This window comes from Phalacrocorax carbo, chromosome 10 (assembly GCF_963921805.1).
Source record: "Phalacrocorax carbo chromosome 10, bPhaCar2.1, whole genome shotgun sequence".
NCBI classification, from domain to species: domain Eukaryota; kingdom Metazoa; phylum Chordata; class Aves; order Suliformes; family Phalacrocoracidae; genus Phalacrocorax; species Phalacrocorax carbo.
In genome coordinates this window covers 18366067-18384744 of record NC_087522.1, presented here as the reverse complement: position 1 = coordinate 18384744, position 18678 = coordinate 18366067, and the positions used below count along the sequence as shown (strand labels likewise).

Below are 18678 nucleotides of genomic sequence, written 5' to 3'. Positions count from 1 at the left end.
AAATCTTCCAAAGCTCATGAATGCAGAGCACCTCCTAACCCATTCTGTATGACTGACTGACCAGTTAGCTTCTCAGCCAAGAAGCTATTACTATTGAAACCCTATCTAGCTGTACTCTGTTTCCAAGGGAGACCACTTGCTCCAACCACCTTTCTCCTGTTTTCCTCTCCTAAGCACTCTGTCTACCCAGCCTACCCAATTACTTTGCTGCTATGCTTGGTCCATCCTTCCTTCCCACCTGATCTCTCTCCATCAGGAAATCTGGAGTTAGATCCCTCTAGAGGCATTCAAGCTGCCCTTGGTCTTATTTTCCTAGCCACATACCCTCATGGCCTCATACAGAGACTCCCCTTCAACCAGGAGGAGCCCAAGCAGCTGCTGAACACTACACCAAACCAGAGACACATCTAGCCCATGTTGCTTTTCAGGGAAAAATGTTTCCCCCTACACTAGCTGGCCAGGTCCAGCTGTACTTGCCCCAATTTAGTGCCCTCAGCTCCTCTATTTTGGAAGCTTACACAATGCATCTCACACCATAAGGTGAGACTGTCTCTGCTTCCTAAATCCTGTGTGATTTTGAAATAGCACATTTTGATAAAGGATATTAAAACAAGAACAGAATGAATTCTCCTCAAAAGATTTCAGCCCTTGGCTGTACAAGCTTCAGCCTGCCTGATGTAATGCACACAGCACACTGCTGATATGCATCAGCCAAGAGCTTGGTGCTACCAACTGCCTCTCTGCTGAGCAGCATCTGCCCAGAGATAGGGGATGCACCACCAGTGCAGCTAACCATTTCTCCCACCCCACCCTGCAGGTCTTGGGAAACACAAGCCATCCAGACAGGCCAGTCTGGGCCACCAAACCCCAGCCAATGCCTACTCTAAGCACACAGCAAACTATGCTCAGACACCACGGAGTAGCCTTTCAGTTCTGACAGGACTGAACTGGGCCATGCAGGTGCAGCCTGTGATACCCCTGGATCCTGCCACAAGTACACACAGACCATTCTCCACCCCTGGCCTTTTAACTAACCTTGCCAAAACAGTTGAGTCTCAACACACGAAGTGTCCATGACCCTGAGTTTTATTTTAGGGTTGAAGGCACACAAGCTATGAGAACAACTGCGTTCAGGCTTGCAAAAGGATGCTCTCTGCCTCACCTACCCACCTTGCCTTTGTGTGTTCCTTGAAGCCACTGGCGAAGGCGGATCAAGCAACTCTCTTGCATTGGAGTCAGCTGGCCCAGATATCGCTCAATGTAATCAGCATCCAGTTTGTCAGCTGTGGGGAAAAAAAAAAAGAACAATTCAGAGGAGACTTGGCACAGCCAGAAGGGAGATAAGCAGTTATTTCTACACATAAGGTTACTTATGATTTACAGTGGGAGAGCGCAGAAGCCCTCATTTTAGTTGCCTGGAGGAAGAAAGTGAGTGATATTCTCGCGGTGGTTAGGGCATGAGGACACAGACAGTATGGAAGGTATCAAAGCTAGATCACTCTGCCTGCCTCTTAGAACACTAATATTTCATTCAACCCTGAAGTGCTCCAGCAGGAGCTTTTTTTAAAAAAAAAACAAAAAACAAAAACAAAACCAAACAACTGCCCCACCAAACAAAAAAACCAAACCAACAGGAGCTCTGGCACTCATCTCATTAACCACTCCAAGACCAGACACTTAAATCCCCATGTGTCCTAAAGATCTCATGCACAATTCCAATGACAAGAAGCTAAAAAGCAGACAGCTGAAAACTGAAATGTTATTCTGCTTACGGACACCAGAGGGAAAGGGAGAATAACACTACCATTTCTGACAGCAAGGGAGGTTTTTGGCATGAGAAGTCCTGTGCATACCAGTAGCTCAAGGTCCCTCTGGATCAGAGACAAAGGACAAGGGGTTTGCGTCTGCCAGCATTCAGAGAGAAGCAGATGTGCTATCTGAGGCTTGTTCGTGCAGATGCCAGCAAGGAGAACGTGGTACCCAAAGGGGAGCAGCACAGGCCAGTAGCTGTGCTGGAAGCATGCAGGCACAGGAGGAGGAGGACCTCTGACCTAGCTCTTCATCAGGCAGGTTTTTATTTTTCAGCAGATACCATTAATTACAGAATAAGGCCGGGACACCCATAGGATATGCTGTTGCTGACTGATAATACAGAAATTTTATTTGACAAGTGCTACGCCCCCACCGAATCTACAGAGCTAGCAAGATGGGGAGCACTCCCAGGGAAGCTAATTGCTTCCTAAACATGAATATAAGCAGAAAAGTAAGAGCTACTCTCTTCTTCTGCTAGATCTGCCACTCTTAGACTAACTTTAATCTCAAAGCACATGACTGCTTCTTACAGTCAGCTCCTCTGTGGATTTAAATCCTTTTTCCACATGGATTCTAACACAGAAAAGTTACCAGGTCTGTTGAGACAAGAACCATTGATAGTTCCAAATTCCAACCAAGCTTTTTCCCTAGTTATACCGAGCAAAACAAGTGCTGTCTTTCCTAAGGAATGACAACTCCTATTTCTAATACCACAGCTCTAAGTTAAAAGACCCCTCCTATTTCTTTTTGTCAAAGAAAATTTTTATTTCGTCTAGAAGATATCTTTCTGTATGTTGATCTGATGATAAACGTCCAATTCAGGCATTTTGTGAGAAATGCATTAGGCAACATTCTGCAAGTTTGTCTTGGCTTGATATAGGGGCAAAACCCACCCAAACCAATCCGCAAGAACACTAGTTTTGAGACAGCCAAAATATTTCATTATAATTCAATTACAACATACTCAGGATACCTTTAAATTTCTCCAATTTAAGGTACAGAATACCTTACAGGTCAGATCAAAACCAAGTTTTTTCTAAGCTCAAACAAAAACATACTGCCTGCAGTTTCTCTTGGCTTTTCACCTTTGGGGAAAAATTTTCTACTGTTTTATTTTCTTTCTTCAAGAAAAGCACACTTTCCCTCCTCTCCACCCACAATCCAGAAGAAAAGCCTCATGACAAAAAAATAAAAATAAACTCATTAGTGCTACTCAAGGCATTTAGATTGCCAGCAGCTGCTACTGCCTGGACAGTGCATACCGTCAGGGCTGACAGCCTCTGCCGGAGGGCAGGAGCTGCCAGTTTGCTCTTTGGTAGTTCCATAAGCCCCAGATTCAAGTGGTACGTCATCAGCATCGTATCCAACAGCTGGTGTTTGCTCATCCTTCTGCCCGCACACTGGGGGAGGTGTCCAGCGGGGGATGAATGTGATCCCTTGGGAGATCAACTCCTTCAGATAGTGTTCAATCACTTCCTTGCCCTGAAGGGGAAAACTCTCATTAGGAAAAACCGATCCCATCTCTCCAAAGCCAGCAAGGTGCAGAAAAGTTTTCCTCAGGACAGATGACAAATGCTGTTAGAGATAAACAGAAGGGAAATAGTTGTCTCCTCCTGTCTGGATGACTGCTGGAAAAATTTCAGTATGAAAGCAGCATACAAATTGTGAATTATTGTGCTGGCCAGGCAAGTTCCAATGCTTTGGATGCAGCTACCTTTGTTAACACTTTTATCCCATTCTCCTGCTCCCAAACCATCAGTTAGCTGCCCTGTTCCTCTGCAGCCCAGGGAAAAAGGCCACCGAAAGAAAGCGCCACTGCCCAAGCTACTGGAGAGACCGGGTGCTGATTTTTACCCAGACTTTTTTCTTCCTGCATGAGAACAGTGTCCTCAGTGTCCAAGGAGCCTGGCACCCACAGCATCCACTGCAATCCTCCTCTGGTACAGCCTGCTCCCTCCCCTGCACAGACACATTCCAGCGAGCAGATTGTTTTTGCTTATTGCACACTGGCTTTTTCTTCGTTTGCCCTACTGAGGGATTTCAGAGATATATGAGAGTGTGTAAAACTACACTGAGTCAATTTTACAGAAAAGAAAAGAGGCACACCAAGAGCAGCTGTTTGATTTTGGTTTTACGGCACAAAAGGAAGCCTATCTTACCCGCTTGATGTTTGAAGTGTACTGCTTCATGGCAATTTTTTCCACTGTGCTTTCAAAGCCAAAAAATGACTTGATGTCCAGAGATGCAGACTGTTCAAAGCACGTCCACTCTTCGTTCTCAGGGTGAACCTAAGCCCGAAGACGCACATACGGTTGGATGGTAGCAGATAATTCACATTATGGCAGGCCCCTTGCCCCTGGTACCAAACTAGCTATTTAACCTCCAGAGCTACAGAGTGAGGGGGCAGAAGAGGCTTCCTATAAAGCACCAACAGACCCGTGTTTAACCGTCAGTTTAATTCTCCCAAAGTAATAGAAGCACATAATGAACTGGACATATGGACGTTTGTGGTTAGCCCAGCTTTTTTTCACATGCACAAGGAAATAAAGATTAAAACCATCTCTGCCCCAGCAGACCTGAACAGTGATATTCATAGGAGAAGTTGCACTAAAATAGAAGTGAGACTGCCCACTTGAAACCATCATGTCAAGATCTCCCTACAGAAAGACAGGGATAGCCTCTCAGAACACAAAATTAAAAACCCCCACATCTGCAAAGGAAGAAAAATGCAAAACAGGTTTTTCTTATTTTGGATAGGAAACTCAGCCACTAATGCCAGTCTCACCGCCCAAATCACAGGAGACGTGGCAGAGCAGGGAGCTTTCCCACCGTCAGTTCAATATCCACCTTTCCTTTCTAGCCATTTCCCCTCAGTTACTCTATATATGGGTAAAACCTACGTAATCTTTTCCTCTTTTAAACTTAACCCTTTTCTGAGAGGGCTCTGCCTTTTCTCTGTAGGTGCTTCTGTTCACATACTGAACTGAAAGAAAAAAATTCCAACCCACACATGAAGATAAGAGCTCTATAAAGGACACAAATTCCCCCAGAAAGATATTAAGTAACTGCAAGAGCAGGATCATATTTCTCCAAGTTGCTTCCAAGAACACTGCAGAAAAGGAAATATGAGAATAAACCCATTCCCAGCGCACTCTCGCAGGGAAAAGGGAACTGGTTAAAATAGAGCAGGGAACCATCTTGAGGAAACAGACAGCTAGCTCCCACCCTGTTCCAGGAAAAGCGCTCCCCTCAAGGTCCAGCTGTTGACATTTCCTTCCAAAGGACACGAGCCAGAGGCAATACAGCCAAAATCAGCAAGTGCATCAACGTCTGAGCGATTCTAGGGTTGACCTGGGAGCATTTCAGAGCTGTGAGTGCCTTTCGCAATGATGGAATTTTGATTTACTGTAGTTTTTAGGAAGCCCCGCATAGCCATTAAGTGATCTCTGGCTCAGGAAACCCCCTCACCATCCAAAATATTAATAGCTTCTCAACTATGTCTTGCTTGAAATTGAAGCTACTTACAGTTTGCTTACTCCCACAAAGCTGAGTTGTTGTTACTTACCTGCCAAGGGGGGAGGAAAGTAATTTTATCTGAACTTTTGTTTAGGGAACAATGTAGTATCTGACTGCTTCCAGAAACAGATGAAGCTATTTAATTGTGACTGAGCCTTAATAGCACAATTACAATAAAATGGCACACTGTTGCTGAAGACACAGCCACAAAATGAGACATCCCAGGCCACAAATAAGGCTCAAGACCTTTCCCCAAATATTTAGAGCAGAAAGATCATGACTTGATGCTAAAACTTTGACTTATTTGTGGGCAAAATTAATTTCTACTAGATACTAATAGATATTAATTTATAATAGATATAGTAGATATTAAGGGTTTCCTTCTAAATACCCAGATCTAAATACAGGCCCAAGCTCCAGATGCTTTTATTAACTTGAATTTCAACCCAAAAGAAACTCAGGGAGCATCATCAGTTCTGGAGTACCAACCATGTTTTCTACACTCGCCCTAGGGCCTAACACTCCAATCAGAGAATCACAGTCAATCTAAAAGGCTCTCAAGCCCTGTGAAAGCGCTGCAAAAAGCCTGCACCCTAAGACCCATGGCTTTCCAGTCTAAGCGTATCTAATTATATCACGTGACAGTCCAGTTCAAATTAATTCAACTTCACCCTGTACGTACATTTGCACGAGACTTTCACTGCTTTCGTCACAGACAAGTAGAAACAAGGCACTTACTGAGTAGCTACATGTCTCAAGGACGACAACACGGTTGGCAAAAGTCTCATTGTGGGCTTCAATGTGGAGGGTTCGCTCCTTCCAGTTCACTGTGTTTTTCTGGATGAAAAAAACATACTCCACTCCTGCAATCTGAGGGGGATGAAGAACCAAAAGGAGGGGCAAAAGAAGAGAAAGAGTATCTTTAGGAGCCTTTATGTCTCTGGGCCAGACAACAAAATCCAAGACACTCTGCCCGCTAGGTTCCACTTGCCTTCTTCAGCAGCCTAGGAGCATCCACGTTCAGTTTACAGCTCCGTTCAATGATATGTATAGCTCCGTCCTCACTCCTGGATTCATACAAGATTTCACTCCCCAGGAAGACTGGGATCTCTGGACACGTAGGAAAGCGCTTTTCATATGCCTGGCAGTAAAAACAAAATCAGTTTCAGCTTTTGAGTAGATCAATGTTAACCCTTTCTGAATTTATTATTTCCCTTCCAGCAAGGGCCCAACAACACAGATGCCCTTCACCTCTGAGAAAAGGGAGCCAAAGCAGGGGTTAAAGTTAAAGCAAAATAATTATGAACAGAGCTGGCATCCACTCATGTCAGTCATCAAGTTAAGCATGTCTTAACATAACTTTTCTTTCACGCATGAAGTAGAAACAAAAGCCTGTTGTTAAAGAGTACTGGGAAGGGACTCATGACAACTTGAACATCAGGAACCTAATCTTTAGCTAGCAAAAAAAAGCACAGCTCTGCTGATTTCTGCTAGCTAAAGTCTTGACCCAGAGATAATAAAATATCAGACATATTGCCTGTATGAAGAAGCTATTTGAAAATATGAACACTCCTGTGCCTTAAAAATGTGATGCAACAAACAGTTCTAGTTGTCCTAGACCATCAAGGGTAAGGCCACCAATTATTGGCTACTTGCTTTGCCTTGATTTATCCATTTCCAAAACAATTCTGTCCTCGTTCTGAAATCTTCCCTGTTTTAATTAACCCACATCCCTCTAAAAAGCCTTTTATCCAAAGCTTCTTTATCAGCTCCAGCAAAAATCCAACTTTCCACAGCCCTTGCAGCAAAGTTAACTTGAATAAATGCTACCTACTGTTGCTCCTCTTTCCTTAACTTCTCCATCTCTCATTATATTGCAAGGTCTTTGCAGGATAGAACGTTTTCCTTGGATTTCTGAAAAATGCCTTGCGTGTTGGGATGCTGTTGTAAATACGTAATTGAAGCAACACTAGCACAAGCTGCACAAGGAGCCCAGGATTCAACTACAGCTGTGACAAGAGGAGAACCCCTGCTCTTCTCACTGCACTCTGAGAGCTATACCACTTTGGTCATCAGATTGTTTTGCTATCATTCCACAGATGAGCCTAACCTCTATGAACTGCTGCCATCTTCCCATCTTCTGTCAGACAAATCATTTTATACAGCACAATTCTCTCACCAGTATTTATATCTTTATCTACCACAGAAGAAAATATTAATGTGATGATAGACATCAGCTCAGTTGTCAGCACACGCACAGCGCCTTGGGCATGCTCAAGGGTCGCTGCATTCTCCGTTGCCACAGCAGTTCAAAGGCTGGTTGCCCCGTATGTATTTTTGTAGCCTGGTGCTGTGGATAATACCTGCTCTTAAAATAGCTCAGGCACTTAAGGACACATTCCATATCTCCTGCTTCTAAGACCTCTGAATGGAACAGAAGTTATTTCAGATTATCGTATTGCTCTAGCATCAGGAGGAAAGTGCAAGCAGACTACCAGCAGGAGTTCTGGCGATGAAAAAAGCGCACAGGTCTTTAAATCATCCTCTCCAAGTCACTGAGTAGGGTTCTGCTTGCTTTGCTGCATTTCTTGGAGAACTTTGCTCACATCTGTGAGGCCTCTACCCATGCTTTTCTCTCCTGATCACAACTAAACATTTTAGATAAATATAAAGCTTCCCATGGCAATGACTGTTTCCAGCACCAATGCACCTGGCTCCACACATCAAAAGCATAGTCATTGCTTTAAGAAGCTTAATTTGTTATGACGGAAATCCATGGATGGCTGTCAGGCACTGCTGCAGGATGCTTCCAGCTATCCGGTCCTGGCATGCTGCCCTTTCCTCAAGGGTCACAGAGCATAAGGGGTGCATCCCTTGTTACCCACTCTCTGATATCTGCAGTTGCCAGTGCATTAATCTTCTCAGGCAAAGTTAATACCTTCTACTTGTGCCTCTACCTGCCCTCTCGCAATCCTTCAGACTCCAAACCACCATCTAGTGCAATCTTGAGGTCAAAACCTTTACCTTCTTCTCCCTTGCTAATCTTTTCTATTCTAGTGTGCATAAGCTAGAGTCCATCCAGGCCACTGAGACCACCCATTCTTAGTTATTAGTCTCAGTATTCAGGCGGGGAAAGTGTGAACACCTTTGTAAGCCACTGGAATACTGGAACTTTTAGCAACTATTTTTCAACTGTTTGTTCCATGCCGCTCCTTGCACATGCCCTCATCACAGCTGCAAAAACTAACTGAAAACCCTACCCTGAAAGAAGGCTGCCCATTAATCCCATGACTTTGGGAAAGAGCAGCTAGTGCAGGGCCTAGACAACACCTTGAGTGCCTGAAAATCGCGTAAGAATGGAACTAGGATTGTCCGTTGGCTTGACAGCAAATGACAAGTTCACATAAATACACGTAAAATCCCGCACCTCCATTCCTACAAAGTGTGCCAGGCCCTCCTCGCCCTCAGCTATGCAGCACCAGATCCCTTGCTTCCTAAACTCAGGCACGGTCTCCACCACCTTGGCTCACAGCTCCAAGCAAGCAGGTAGCACCATACGTTCCAGGGCTCCACATTCAATGAGCAAGGACTAACTGTAGGAAGCAAAGGCTGAGCCAACACCTTCTATTTCTCTGGGTCAGGATTAGTGCTGGCCAAGGATTTCTTGCCCCAAGTACTCACGGCTTCTTAGAAATGTAGGAGGTGCAAAGCACCTGTGCCAAGAACATTTCAGGGAGTTTGCAGAGAAACAAGAGCTGTTCTACTAGGACAGCAAACGACAGAAACCCAGACATCCTCCAAAGGCCTCACTTCAGCAGCTTCACCAGGAGTGAAGCTATAAGTGCCTCCTTGCCACTGAAAGACTATAATTGCCAATCTGAAGCCCACATACCACCGCTGAATCCCGGTACCTCTGGCTCTGATTTGAAGATCAAGTCACTGGATCTCAACATACAGCTGTTTGGTTTTTTTTTCTCCTCTATGTACTTGACCCAGTTGGAGACAGGCTTCCTCATAAACTGTCATTAAATCTAGCAAAACCAAGACCAGGTCAACTACTAACAGAGTGCAGTCACTATTTCAGACAGCTAGACAACATCTGCAGTATGAAGAGAGGTCAGAGCAGAGAGGCGTATATCTATGCACAGCCCTGGTGATATAACCAAGATAACTGCCCAAACCCATCACCTGAATAGGTGGAACATTCCATATTTGAGAAAATATCAATCTGCAAAAGGGATTTTAAGTCCTTTACTAATCTTCTTTGCACAACTCCTCTAAAAATACAGCCGCTGAAGATGCCTGAGATCATATGAAGGACAGCTGAAGCACCACGCTGCAGTCACAATAAAGTTTTACAGTTAACATGCCTTATCTTTCATCAGTGAAGAGACTGAGCTATCAGGAGAGCAATCCATCTTTTGCACCCAGCTTCCCCTTATCAAAATCAGTATCTACACACAATAGTACTTCTTTGGTCCAACAGAGAAACTGAGGGGAATCAAAGGCAGAGAAATATTTTAATTATTTTTTTCAAACCATTGCCAGAAGTAGTTGTTATTTTCTCCTCCTCTATGATTCTGCAGAGTGAAAGATGAACAACAGAACATCCCAGTCAAAGGAAAGGCACAGAGCACCTAATATTAGCTTGCTTTAATACTTCAGCTGCTAATCTGCCTGCATCTGCTCTTTCATCTCCTCACTGCACTAACTCTGCGCTGACTTGTATGTACAAACTATGATCTGTCTCTCTTCTCTGCCCCTTCTTCCCCAGAAAGAACAGCAGCAGTATTGTCCCACTTTTTCTTAAGTGCATACCCACAATATTGCTTTAAGACAACCTCCTTGACAACTGCAGTCTTGAACAGGATCAAATATATATACATACACATATATATACACAACAACCGAATGGCTCCATGAAGGCACTCCCTCCCTTCTAACCTCACTGGGATTAAAACGGAGAGGCAGAACCAGCTAACACTTTGTGCACCTCCTGCAAATCCTCCAGCCCAAGCAAGCCAAGACATCAGACTGAATCCTGGCTTGGGCTCCTTTTCTAGCATGATCAGTCTCTAGTATTGACTTCACACCAGATCGGATTAATAAAATGCCCAAGCAGTGGCACAGCAGCAGGAGCTGTCTAGGCAGGCCAAAGGACTGCATACACCTGATTTAGCAAGTCAACTATCTCAACAAGCCAGTTTACATTCTTTTTTTTTCTTAAAGGTTCAGATTAACATGCTCTCTTTGCACCCAAAACAACCATTTCACATGAGCTGGTGGTTCAGGCCCACCAGTGTCCTTCCCTAAATTAGGCTGGTTTTTTCCCAGATTTCTTGCAAAAGAATTGTTGCAAAAACCAGCAAAATGTTGTGGTTTTTGTAGCGGACTGTACACATACACAAATGTCGTTTAAATCTTTGCAGTTATCTCCCTCAGACTGAAGTTACACATTAAGTTTCACAAGAGACCTGGGTCAAGACAGAGGGATTTGGGATCTCTTTGAACTCACTGAGATATTTTGCTTGGAAATATAACCAATTGGATCCAGGTGCATCTAAATTGTGAAAAAAAATCATTTAGATACAGAAGACACCCTGTTGGAATTAAAAAATTCCAAAAAGTAGAAAATAAATGAAAAAATTTACAAGTGAAACAACTCCTAGCTAATAAAAATTTAAAACATGCAGGAAAGTCATAACAGATATTCAAGGTTTCAGAAGCGTCAGATCTTCCTTTCACACTGAAGGGAAGACGAGGGAAGTTTGTACAAGACTGCAGTGTGTTTGCATGAACATGCCACTGACATGACCTGCCCTGCTATCCCAAAGCGCCTCAGCAAACGTGCTGCAGCAACATGCATGGCAAAGTGGCCATGGAAGACTGCCATGGCACAGGGTGCTGGAAAGCGGGGCTCTCCAGCTTCACCACATAAACCCAGCTTAGCAGTAGTACAGACAAGGCTATTTTGAACTGCTTACACAGTGACCTCCAAAGCCCAGTCCAAGACCCCTTAGTGCCACAGGAGCTGACAAGTGATTAAATTGCACTAAGCAATGATTATCGGCGATAGGGCTGACTATGAAATTGGTGAAGGGCACTTTGACCAGGGTTTTGCCCAGCAGTCGTCTCATTGATGCATCTGAGTGGTTTTACCTATGCTGGCCAAACATTTTATAGGGCCAACACTGTGACAGACAAAAATACCTTGTGAGAAGAGAGTCTCTGAGGACAATACAAGGAAGCCACACTTAAGTGTCCTAAATCGTTGGTCAAATACACAATAACCAGTACAAAGAAATGCATCTGTGAAGAGATTGCCCTGAAGGTCAGCCAGAATCCAAAGAACAAGTTATACAAGAATACAAATATCAAAAACAAACAAATAAAAGACATTCTGAAGCTCACAACCAGAGAAAAAGGGAAATTATCCTCCTCTACAAGCCCTCTAATTTTACCTGCTTAACCCCTTCCCCTCCAAAGCACAGAGGTCCTCTCCGAGCCCTTCAGTAGCAAGGTGTTATACATATTGACAGCACAAGTGTGTTCCTGCTCCCCACTCCAGTATAATCTCCTGTAACCTGACAATAGCTGTATCCCTGCTGTCTCCTACGCAATCCAGAGAACATGGCCAGAGGGCAGGATCTCTTACAACAGCTACTTCCATTTCTCCTCCCCAGGTTTCAATATCCTTTTCAAGCAAGTGACCTTGAAATCATTTATACAGCAGAGGCCTTAGGAATCCAAAATGACAGGGATGTCTATGCACTGAATTACTGCAAGAAACAAAACACCTCAAAAACCAAAGTCCCCTGCACACATCAAGGCTCCTGACAATTTCTTCCAGTGCAATGTCTGCTGGGTCCTGAGTGGTTCCAGTGCTCCAACAAGAGGCAGCTTTTGTTAGATGAGCTAATTTCATACCTTAATATCCTAGAGGGAATGTTCTCCTTAGTCTTGGGACTGCAAACTGACTCCCAGGCAGCAGTTCTGGCTTTCTCCCCACACCAGTCGTCTAAGAGAAGCAATTCTTCAAGCTTCTCACTAATGCGCAGCAAACAGGCAAACTGGTTTGGATTCTTCCTATCAGCATGTAGATCCTTTAGCAAAGTAAATATACAGAGCTTGCATGATAAACACTGCTGTCCATGAAATCATGCAGAAACATACTGAGCTATTTCAGAACAGCGGTTGGCAAGAACACATTCACCTTTCTACTCAGTAAGTGATGCTCTGAAGTGGCCGCACAGCCATCATGGCTTCACGGTTTGGTTGGTTAGCTGTGTTTAAGGTTTTCTTTTTGTATGTGTGCGTTATTTTTTTTTTTTTTTTAATAGTGGTAAGGCTTCCTTAGTGATGGCATCATGGAGATCTGCTGTTTCAGATTCGAGCAAGAGCACAGGAATGGAAAAACTGACTCCTGTATGATGCCAAGATGAACTGGAGAGGGATCTTAAAAAAATTATATTGTGTAGAACACATGAAGGAACTAAACTGTTATGCATGTGATGTAGACAGGAGCTGTTATAGTCAATATTATGTGAATGTTACAAGGATAAGACTTCATCCTTGTGCTAACAGCTAAAACGCTTCAAACTTTCATGATCAGAGTTTAAATCTGGATTAACAAATGAGATTCCTCAAGGTCATGTTCCAGCCATGTGCAGTTTGCCAAGATAAAGGAAGAAAATGTACAACTCTGTTCAGATGAGCACAAAATGAAAAGGATCTCCTCTTCATTCATTCATGAAATCAAGTTTTGAGCTAAACATGTCCAGATCATCCTCTCTTTGAAAAGGGATGACAAGAAGCAAGATAAGACCCCTCATCACTTTTAAGTAGTAAGTGGATGCATTTGGACTAGCTTTTGAGCAGCTCTAACAGAACCACTGAACCACCAGTTGGAAGGGACCTCAGGGATCATCTAGTTCAACCTTTCTAGGAAGAGCACAGGTTAGACAAGATGGCCCAGCACCCTGTCCAGACAAATCTTGAAGGTGTCCAACATGGCCACGTCAACCACTTCCCTGGGGAGATTATTCCAATGGTTGTCTGTCCTCACCGTGAAAAACTTCCCTCTCATGTCCAGTCAGAATCTCCCCAAGAGCAACTTGTGTCCATTCCCCCTTGTCCTCTCCAAGTGACCCCGTCTTGGACGGGAGTCTCCGTCTTCTTTATAGCTACCCCTTAAGTACTGGTACATGATGATGAGATCCCCTCTGAGCCTCCTTTTCTCAAGGCTGAACAAACCCAGCTCTCCCAGCCTACCCTCGTATGGCAGCTTCCAGTCCTTTGATCATCTTGGTGGCCCTTCTCTGGACCCCTTCCAGCCTGTCTACATCGTTTTTTGTATAGAGGGGACCAGAACTGTACACAGTACTCCAGGTGTGGCCTGACAAGCGCCGAGTAGAGCGGGGTAATGACTTCTTTATCTCTGCTGGCGATGTCCTTTTTGATGCAACCCAGCATCCTGTTGGGCTTTTTAGCCGCAGCAGCACACTGTTGGCTCATGTTGAGCTTCCTGTCCACCAGGACCCCCAGGTCCCTTTCCACAGAGCTGCTCTCCAGCCAGGTGGATCCCAGTCTGTGCTGCACTCCTGGATTATGTTTTCCCAGGTGCATGACCTTACTTGTCCTTGTTGAACTTCATAAGGTTCTTGCTGGCCCACTCTTTCAGCCTATCCAGATCTTGCTGCAGAGCAGCTCTCCCTTCTGGAGTGTCTACTTCCCCACTCAACTTGGTGTCATCAGCAAACTTCATCAGGCTACACTTGATGCCATTATTCAGATCACTTATAAAGACATTGAACAACATTGGGTCCAATATTGATCCCTGGGGAACTCCACTAGTGACAGGTTGCCACTTGGAAAAGGAGCTATTTATCACCACCCTTTGGGTGTGGCCACTGCACAGGCCACTTCTCTAGGCCATAACACATTAATTTCTCCAGGAGGAAACTGTGGGGGACCGTATCAAAGGCCTTGGAGAAATCCAGGTAGACAATGTCCACTGCCCACCCCATGTCATAGAAGGCCACCAGGTTCATCAAGCACGATCTGCCTTTAGTGAAGCCCTGTTGGCTTTTCCCAATCATGTGCTTCATTGGACTTGTGATGGCCCCCAGGAGGATTTGTTCCATAACTTTCCCAGGGACTGAAGTAAGGCTGATGGGCCTATAGTTACCCAGATCCTCCCTCAAGCCTTTCTTGTAGATAGGGGTAACATTTGCCTTCCTCCAATCCTCTGGGACATCCCCCGTTCTCCACGACTTCTCAAAGATGATGGAGAGTGCCCTTGCAATGATGTCAGCCAGCTCTCTCAACACCCTCGGGTGAATGTCATCAGGGCCCATTGATTTGTAGGGGTCAAGCTCCTGTAGTAATTCATGTACTAACTCTTCCTTCACTGATGGTGGGTTGGTGTTTGGATCAATCAGCAATTTCATTCCCAAAGCCTGGGAGCCAAGAGTGTTGGTAAAGACAGAGGTGAAGGTGGTGTTGAGGACCTCTGCCTTTTCAGCTTTGTTGGTGATTGACTCTCCTTTTCCGTTTAACAGTGGGCCTATGTTTTCCTTCTTTTTCTGCTTATGGTTGACATGTCTGAAGAAACCTTTCTTGTTATTTTCCACATCTACAGCCAGTTTCAATTCAAGTTGGGCTTTTGCTTTTCTAACTGCATCTCTGCACGCTCTGGCAATGCCCTTGTAGATCTCGATGGATAATCCTCCACTTCTCCATCTCTTCTCCACATTGAGGTGTTTTCAGATTATGGCCTTCTAGGAAAAAGTAATAATTTAGTCTTGTAGTCTCTCCTACTACTTAGTCTAACTGCTGAAGGGAACCACAGGGTGTGCATATGTATTCACCAGACACAGGAATCATTTGCTTTGTAATCACCAGAACAAATACTAGTCTCTTCCTAGCCAGAGAAGTGCAAAATAACCTACTACCCGTGGAAGAACTGGGAGCAGGGAGGGATCAAATGGATATTTGGGGTACGGAAGCACACTGAAGTTAGGGAAAAGATAACTTCGTTTTAAAGAGGTGCAGAGCATCTGCCAAGTAGCAGAAAGTCTTTTGGGCCTGAGAAAAAACACTTCTGCTGGAAAGAAGAAAAACATTGGCCAGCAAGAAGTCCACTGGACCACAGTACCCAGGCTGCAAACATTGACCCAGTGTTATCTCTCCTGGACTACAGCCAATAATTTGCCTAATTTCTTCAGATTTCGGTGAAAGAAACAATTCAGGGAACAGCAGCTGTCTATTACAATACAGGCACAACTGAGTGACACAGCAAACCTACTAAAACCAGGACATGCACTGCAGCTGCACAAAGCTAACTCAGGAAACTACCAACGTGCATGACCTCCTGTCTGAGACGAAACAATACCCCATTCAAGCTATTCTGCTATAGCATTCTCCTCTTATGAAAGAAGAAACTCGGTGGTGGAGCAGTTCAAGTCAAAAACAGCACAACGCATTGACCTTTACAAATAGCTATGGAAGCAATGACTTATCCAGGAACCATTGCTAACTGGTTGGATACAGCTGCTTTAGCCCACTGTGGAAAGAGACAGATACACTGAAATGGGAAGGCAAGGCAGCAGGCATCTCAGATGATTTAATTTCCTTCTGTGACAAGGTTACCCACCTAGTTGACTAAGGGAAGCCAGTCAATGTGATCTTTTTGTATTTCAGTAAAGCTTTCAATACGGTCTCTCACACTAGTCTCCTGGACAAAGTGTCCAGCATACAGCTGGACAGACATAATGCAGTGGGTGAGCAATTGGCTGATGGGTCGGGCCCAAAGGGTTATAGTAAATGGGGTTATATTGGGCTAGGGGCCAGTCACTAGTGGGGTTCCACAGGGATCCATCCTGGGGCTAGTACTCTCTAATCTCTTCGTAAATGACTTGGATGCAGGACTGGAAGGAATACTAATTAAGTTTGCTGATGACACAAAACTGGGAGGTGGTGTTGATGCTCTTGAGGGCAGAGAGGCCCTGCAGAGGGATCTGGATAGACTGGAGAGCTGGGCAATCACCAGCTGTATGAAGTTTAACAAGGGCAAGTGCCAGATTTTGCACCTGGAGCATGGCAACCCTGGATGTGTGCACAGACTGGGGAACGAGAGGCTGGAGAGCAGCTCAGCAGAGAGGCACCTGGGGGTTCTGGTCAACAGCAAGCTGTATGTGAGCCAATAGTGTGCCCCAGCAGCCAAGAGGGCCAACGGTGTCCTGGGGTGCATCAAGCACTGCATTGCAGCCGGTCGAGGGAGGTGGTTGTCCCGCTCTGCTCTGCACTGGTACGGCCTCACCTCAAGTGCTCTGTGCAGTTGTGGGCACCACAGAACATTAAGGATATAAAGCTACTAGAGAGTTCCAGAGAAGGGCCACGGAGTTGGTGAAGGGTTTAGAAGAGAAACCATACAAGGAGCAGCTAAAGTCACTTGGTTTGTTCAGCCTGGAGAAGAGGAGACTGAGGGGAGACCTCATTGTGGTCTGCAGCTTCCTCACAAGGGGAGGAGGAGGGGCAGGTGCTGATCTCTTCTCTCCAGTGACCAACGATAGGACCTGAGGGAATGGCAGGAAGATGTGCCAGGGGAGGTTTAGGTTGGGTATTAGGAAAAGGTTCTTCCCCCAGAGGGTGGTAGAGGACTGGAACAGGCTCCCCAGGGATGTAGTCATAGCACCAAGCCTGACAATATTCAAGAAGCACTTGGACAATGCTCTCAGAGACATGGTGTGAATTTTTGGGTTGTCCTGTGCAGGGACAGGAGTTGGACTTGATGATCCTTGCAGGTCCCTTCCAATTCAGACCATTCTATGATTCTATGACTAACACCTTAAAGAGCAAAACACAGCAATCAAGTGTCACATCACACACTTACTGCTCAGTGAACCACCCCAAAAATCAAAAAGGCTGGCTTACAAAGTAATGCCTAGTTGGAAGGACAAGCTGCCGTTGCTAGAAGCTGTGTGAGAATTTATACGAATTGGCCATAATTAAGGGTCAAACTTGGGCAGGTTACTGTGCTTAGCCATTAAAAAAAATACATGCTGCTTGAGATGTAACAACTGATGATGTTTCTAAATTTTCTTACCTCTTTTAGGCCCTGCTCAAGAGCTTATTATTTGCCTTCTGCACCTACACATTCAGTGAAAGAGAGGTCTTTTAGGCACTGCTGGAGTACGAGATGATGGTGATACCTCCAGCTACATTGTGTCTCCTTATGCTATGCTGCAGTGCCACTGAACTATACCTTACTTTTGAGCTCATCCATTCCAGCACTAGACTGCACTGGTCAGATTAAGCTTAAGACATGGCTCATCCTTCAAGAAAATAAGACTCCATGTTGCAGCTGGAGAAAGTGATTAAAGAAAACAGGGACTACCCTGTACAGACTCTTTGAATTACTGCAAATCATCTCTCCAATCCACACACAGTGTCAGCACCATCCACTCCTAAACCATTCTTGCCCAGCAAGTGGAGTCTTACCAGCGGCAAAGCAAAGCTATCAGAGAGACTTGCATGATCCCGAAGAGACATGCTAAGCAGACCATAAGTTGCCAGCAGTTCTCCATAACTCTGAATAAGCAGTTCTTCCATCCACTTCAGCAGCTCTGGTAAACAGCACTCACCAAACATTTTCTACTCGCTTGAGTGGAAACGTCCCATACCATAATCTCAAGAGAAATGTCAGCTCTTTGCTCAGCCTGACTATTGCTCACTCTCAACCTGCTTAATACCAGGAGGAGGTGGTGGCAGGGCACAGGGACTGAACACATGAATACAGCTGTGAAGAATCATCCCAACTGACACAGAGATCATTACTTTCAGACTCTTGTTGCCAAATGCTTCTCGGCAGTAAGATGGGATATTTATAGTGTATCTTGACAGTCCTGTATCAAACCATCAAGTCACACTGAAGCATCGTGTCTTGAGTCAACATTAGATCATCTGTAAGGGGATAAAATGTTAACTCAGTAGCTTCTGACAGTCACAACAAACTTACCTTCAAAACATGGCAAAATACCTAACAACCCTACCAGAGAGAGCAGATTCTGTTTTGCAGGGGAGTATCTATTTCTTAACTACTGCTTAGATTACCATCAGGACACTTAATGTCATGCGTGACATGGGTTGAACACCAAAGAGTAACTATTTTAAAACATTTTCCCCCTTTCACATTGATTCTCTTCCAATCTTTAGGGTACTGCCAACCAGAAATACCACTTCAAACAGTATCTGAAAACTGTATCATTATCTACATCAGAAGAGCTCCAAAGGAGCTGTCAAGCACCAGGCTACAGGCTGCAAAGCTCTACCCTATGTCATCTGTAGCTG

At 44.7% G+C, this 18678-nt stretch overlaps 1 protein-coding gene across 4 annotated transcripts in view; it reads right to left on the bottom strand.

The window, feature by feature from the left end:
* The window catches only part of SEC14L5 (SEC14 like lipid binding 5), a 45686-nt gene that overhangs the window by 14822 nt on the left and 12186 nt on the right, over positions 1-18678 (bottom strand). For all 4 annotated transcript variants that reach the window (XM_064462186.1, XM_064462187.1, XM_064462188.1 and 1 more), the window contains 5 exons: positions 6320-6469; positions 6067-6198; positions 3972-4100; positions 3075-3294; positions 1171-1283 (listed from right to left, as the gene is read on the bottom strand). In XM_064462186.1, the coding sequence (XP_064318256.1) occupies positions 1171-1283; positions 3075-3294; positions 3972-4100; positions 6067-6198; positions 6320-6469 (744 nt within the window). The remainder of the gene's footprint in view (positions 1-1170; positions 1284-3074; positions 3295-3971; positions 4101-6066; positions 6199-6319; positions 6470-18678) is intronic.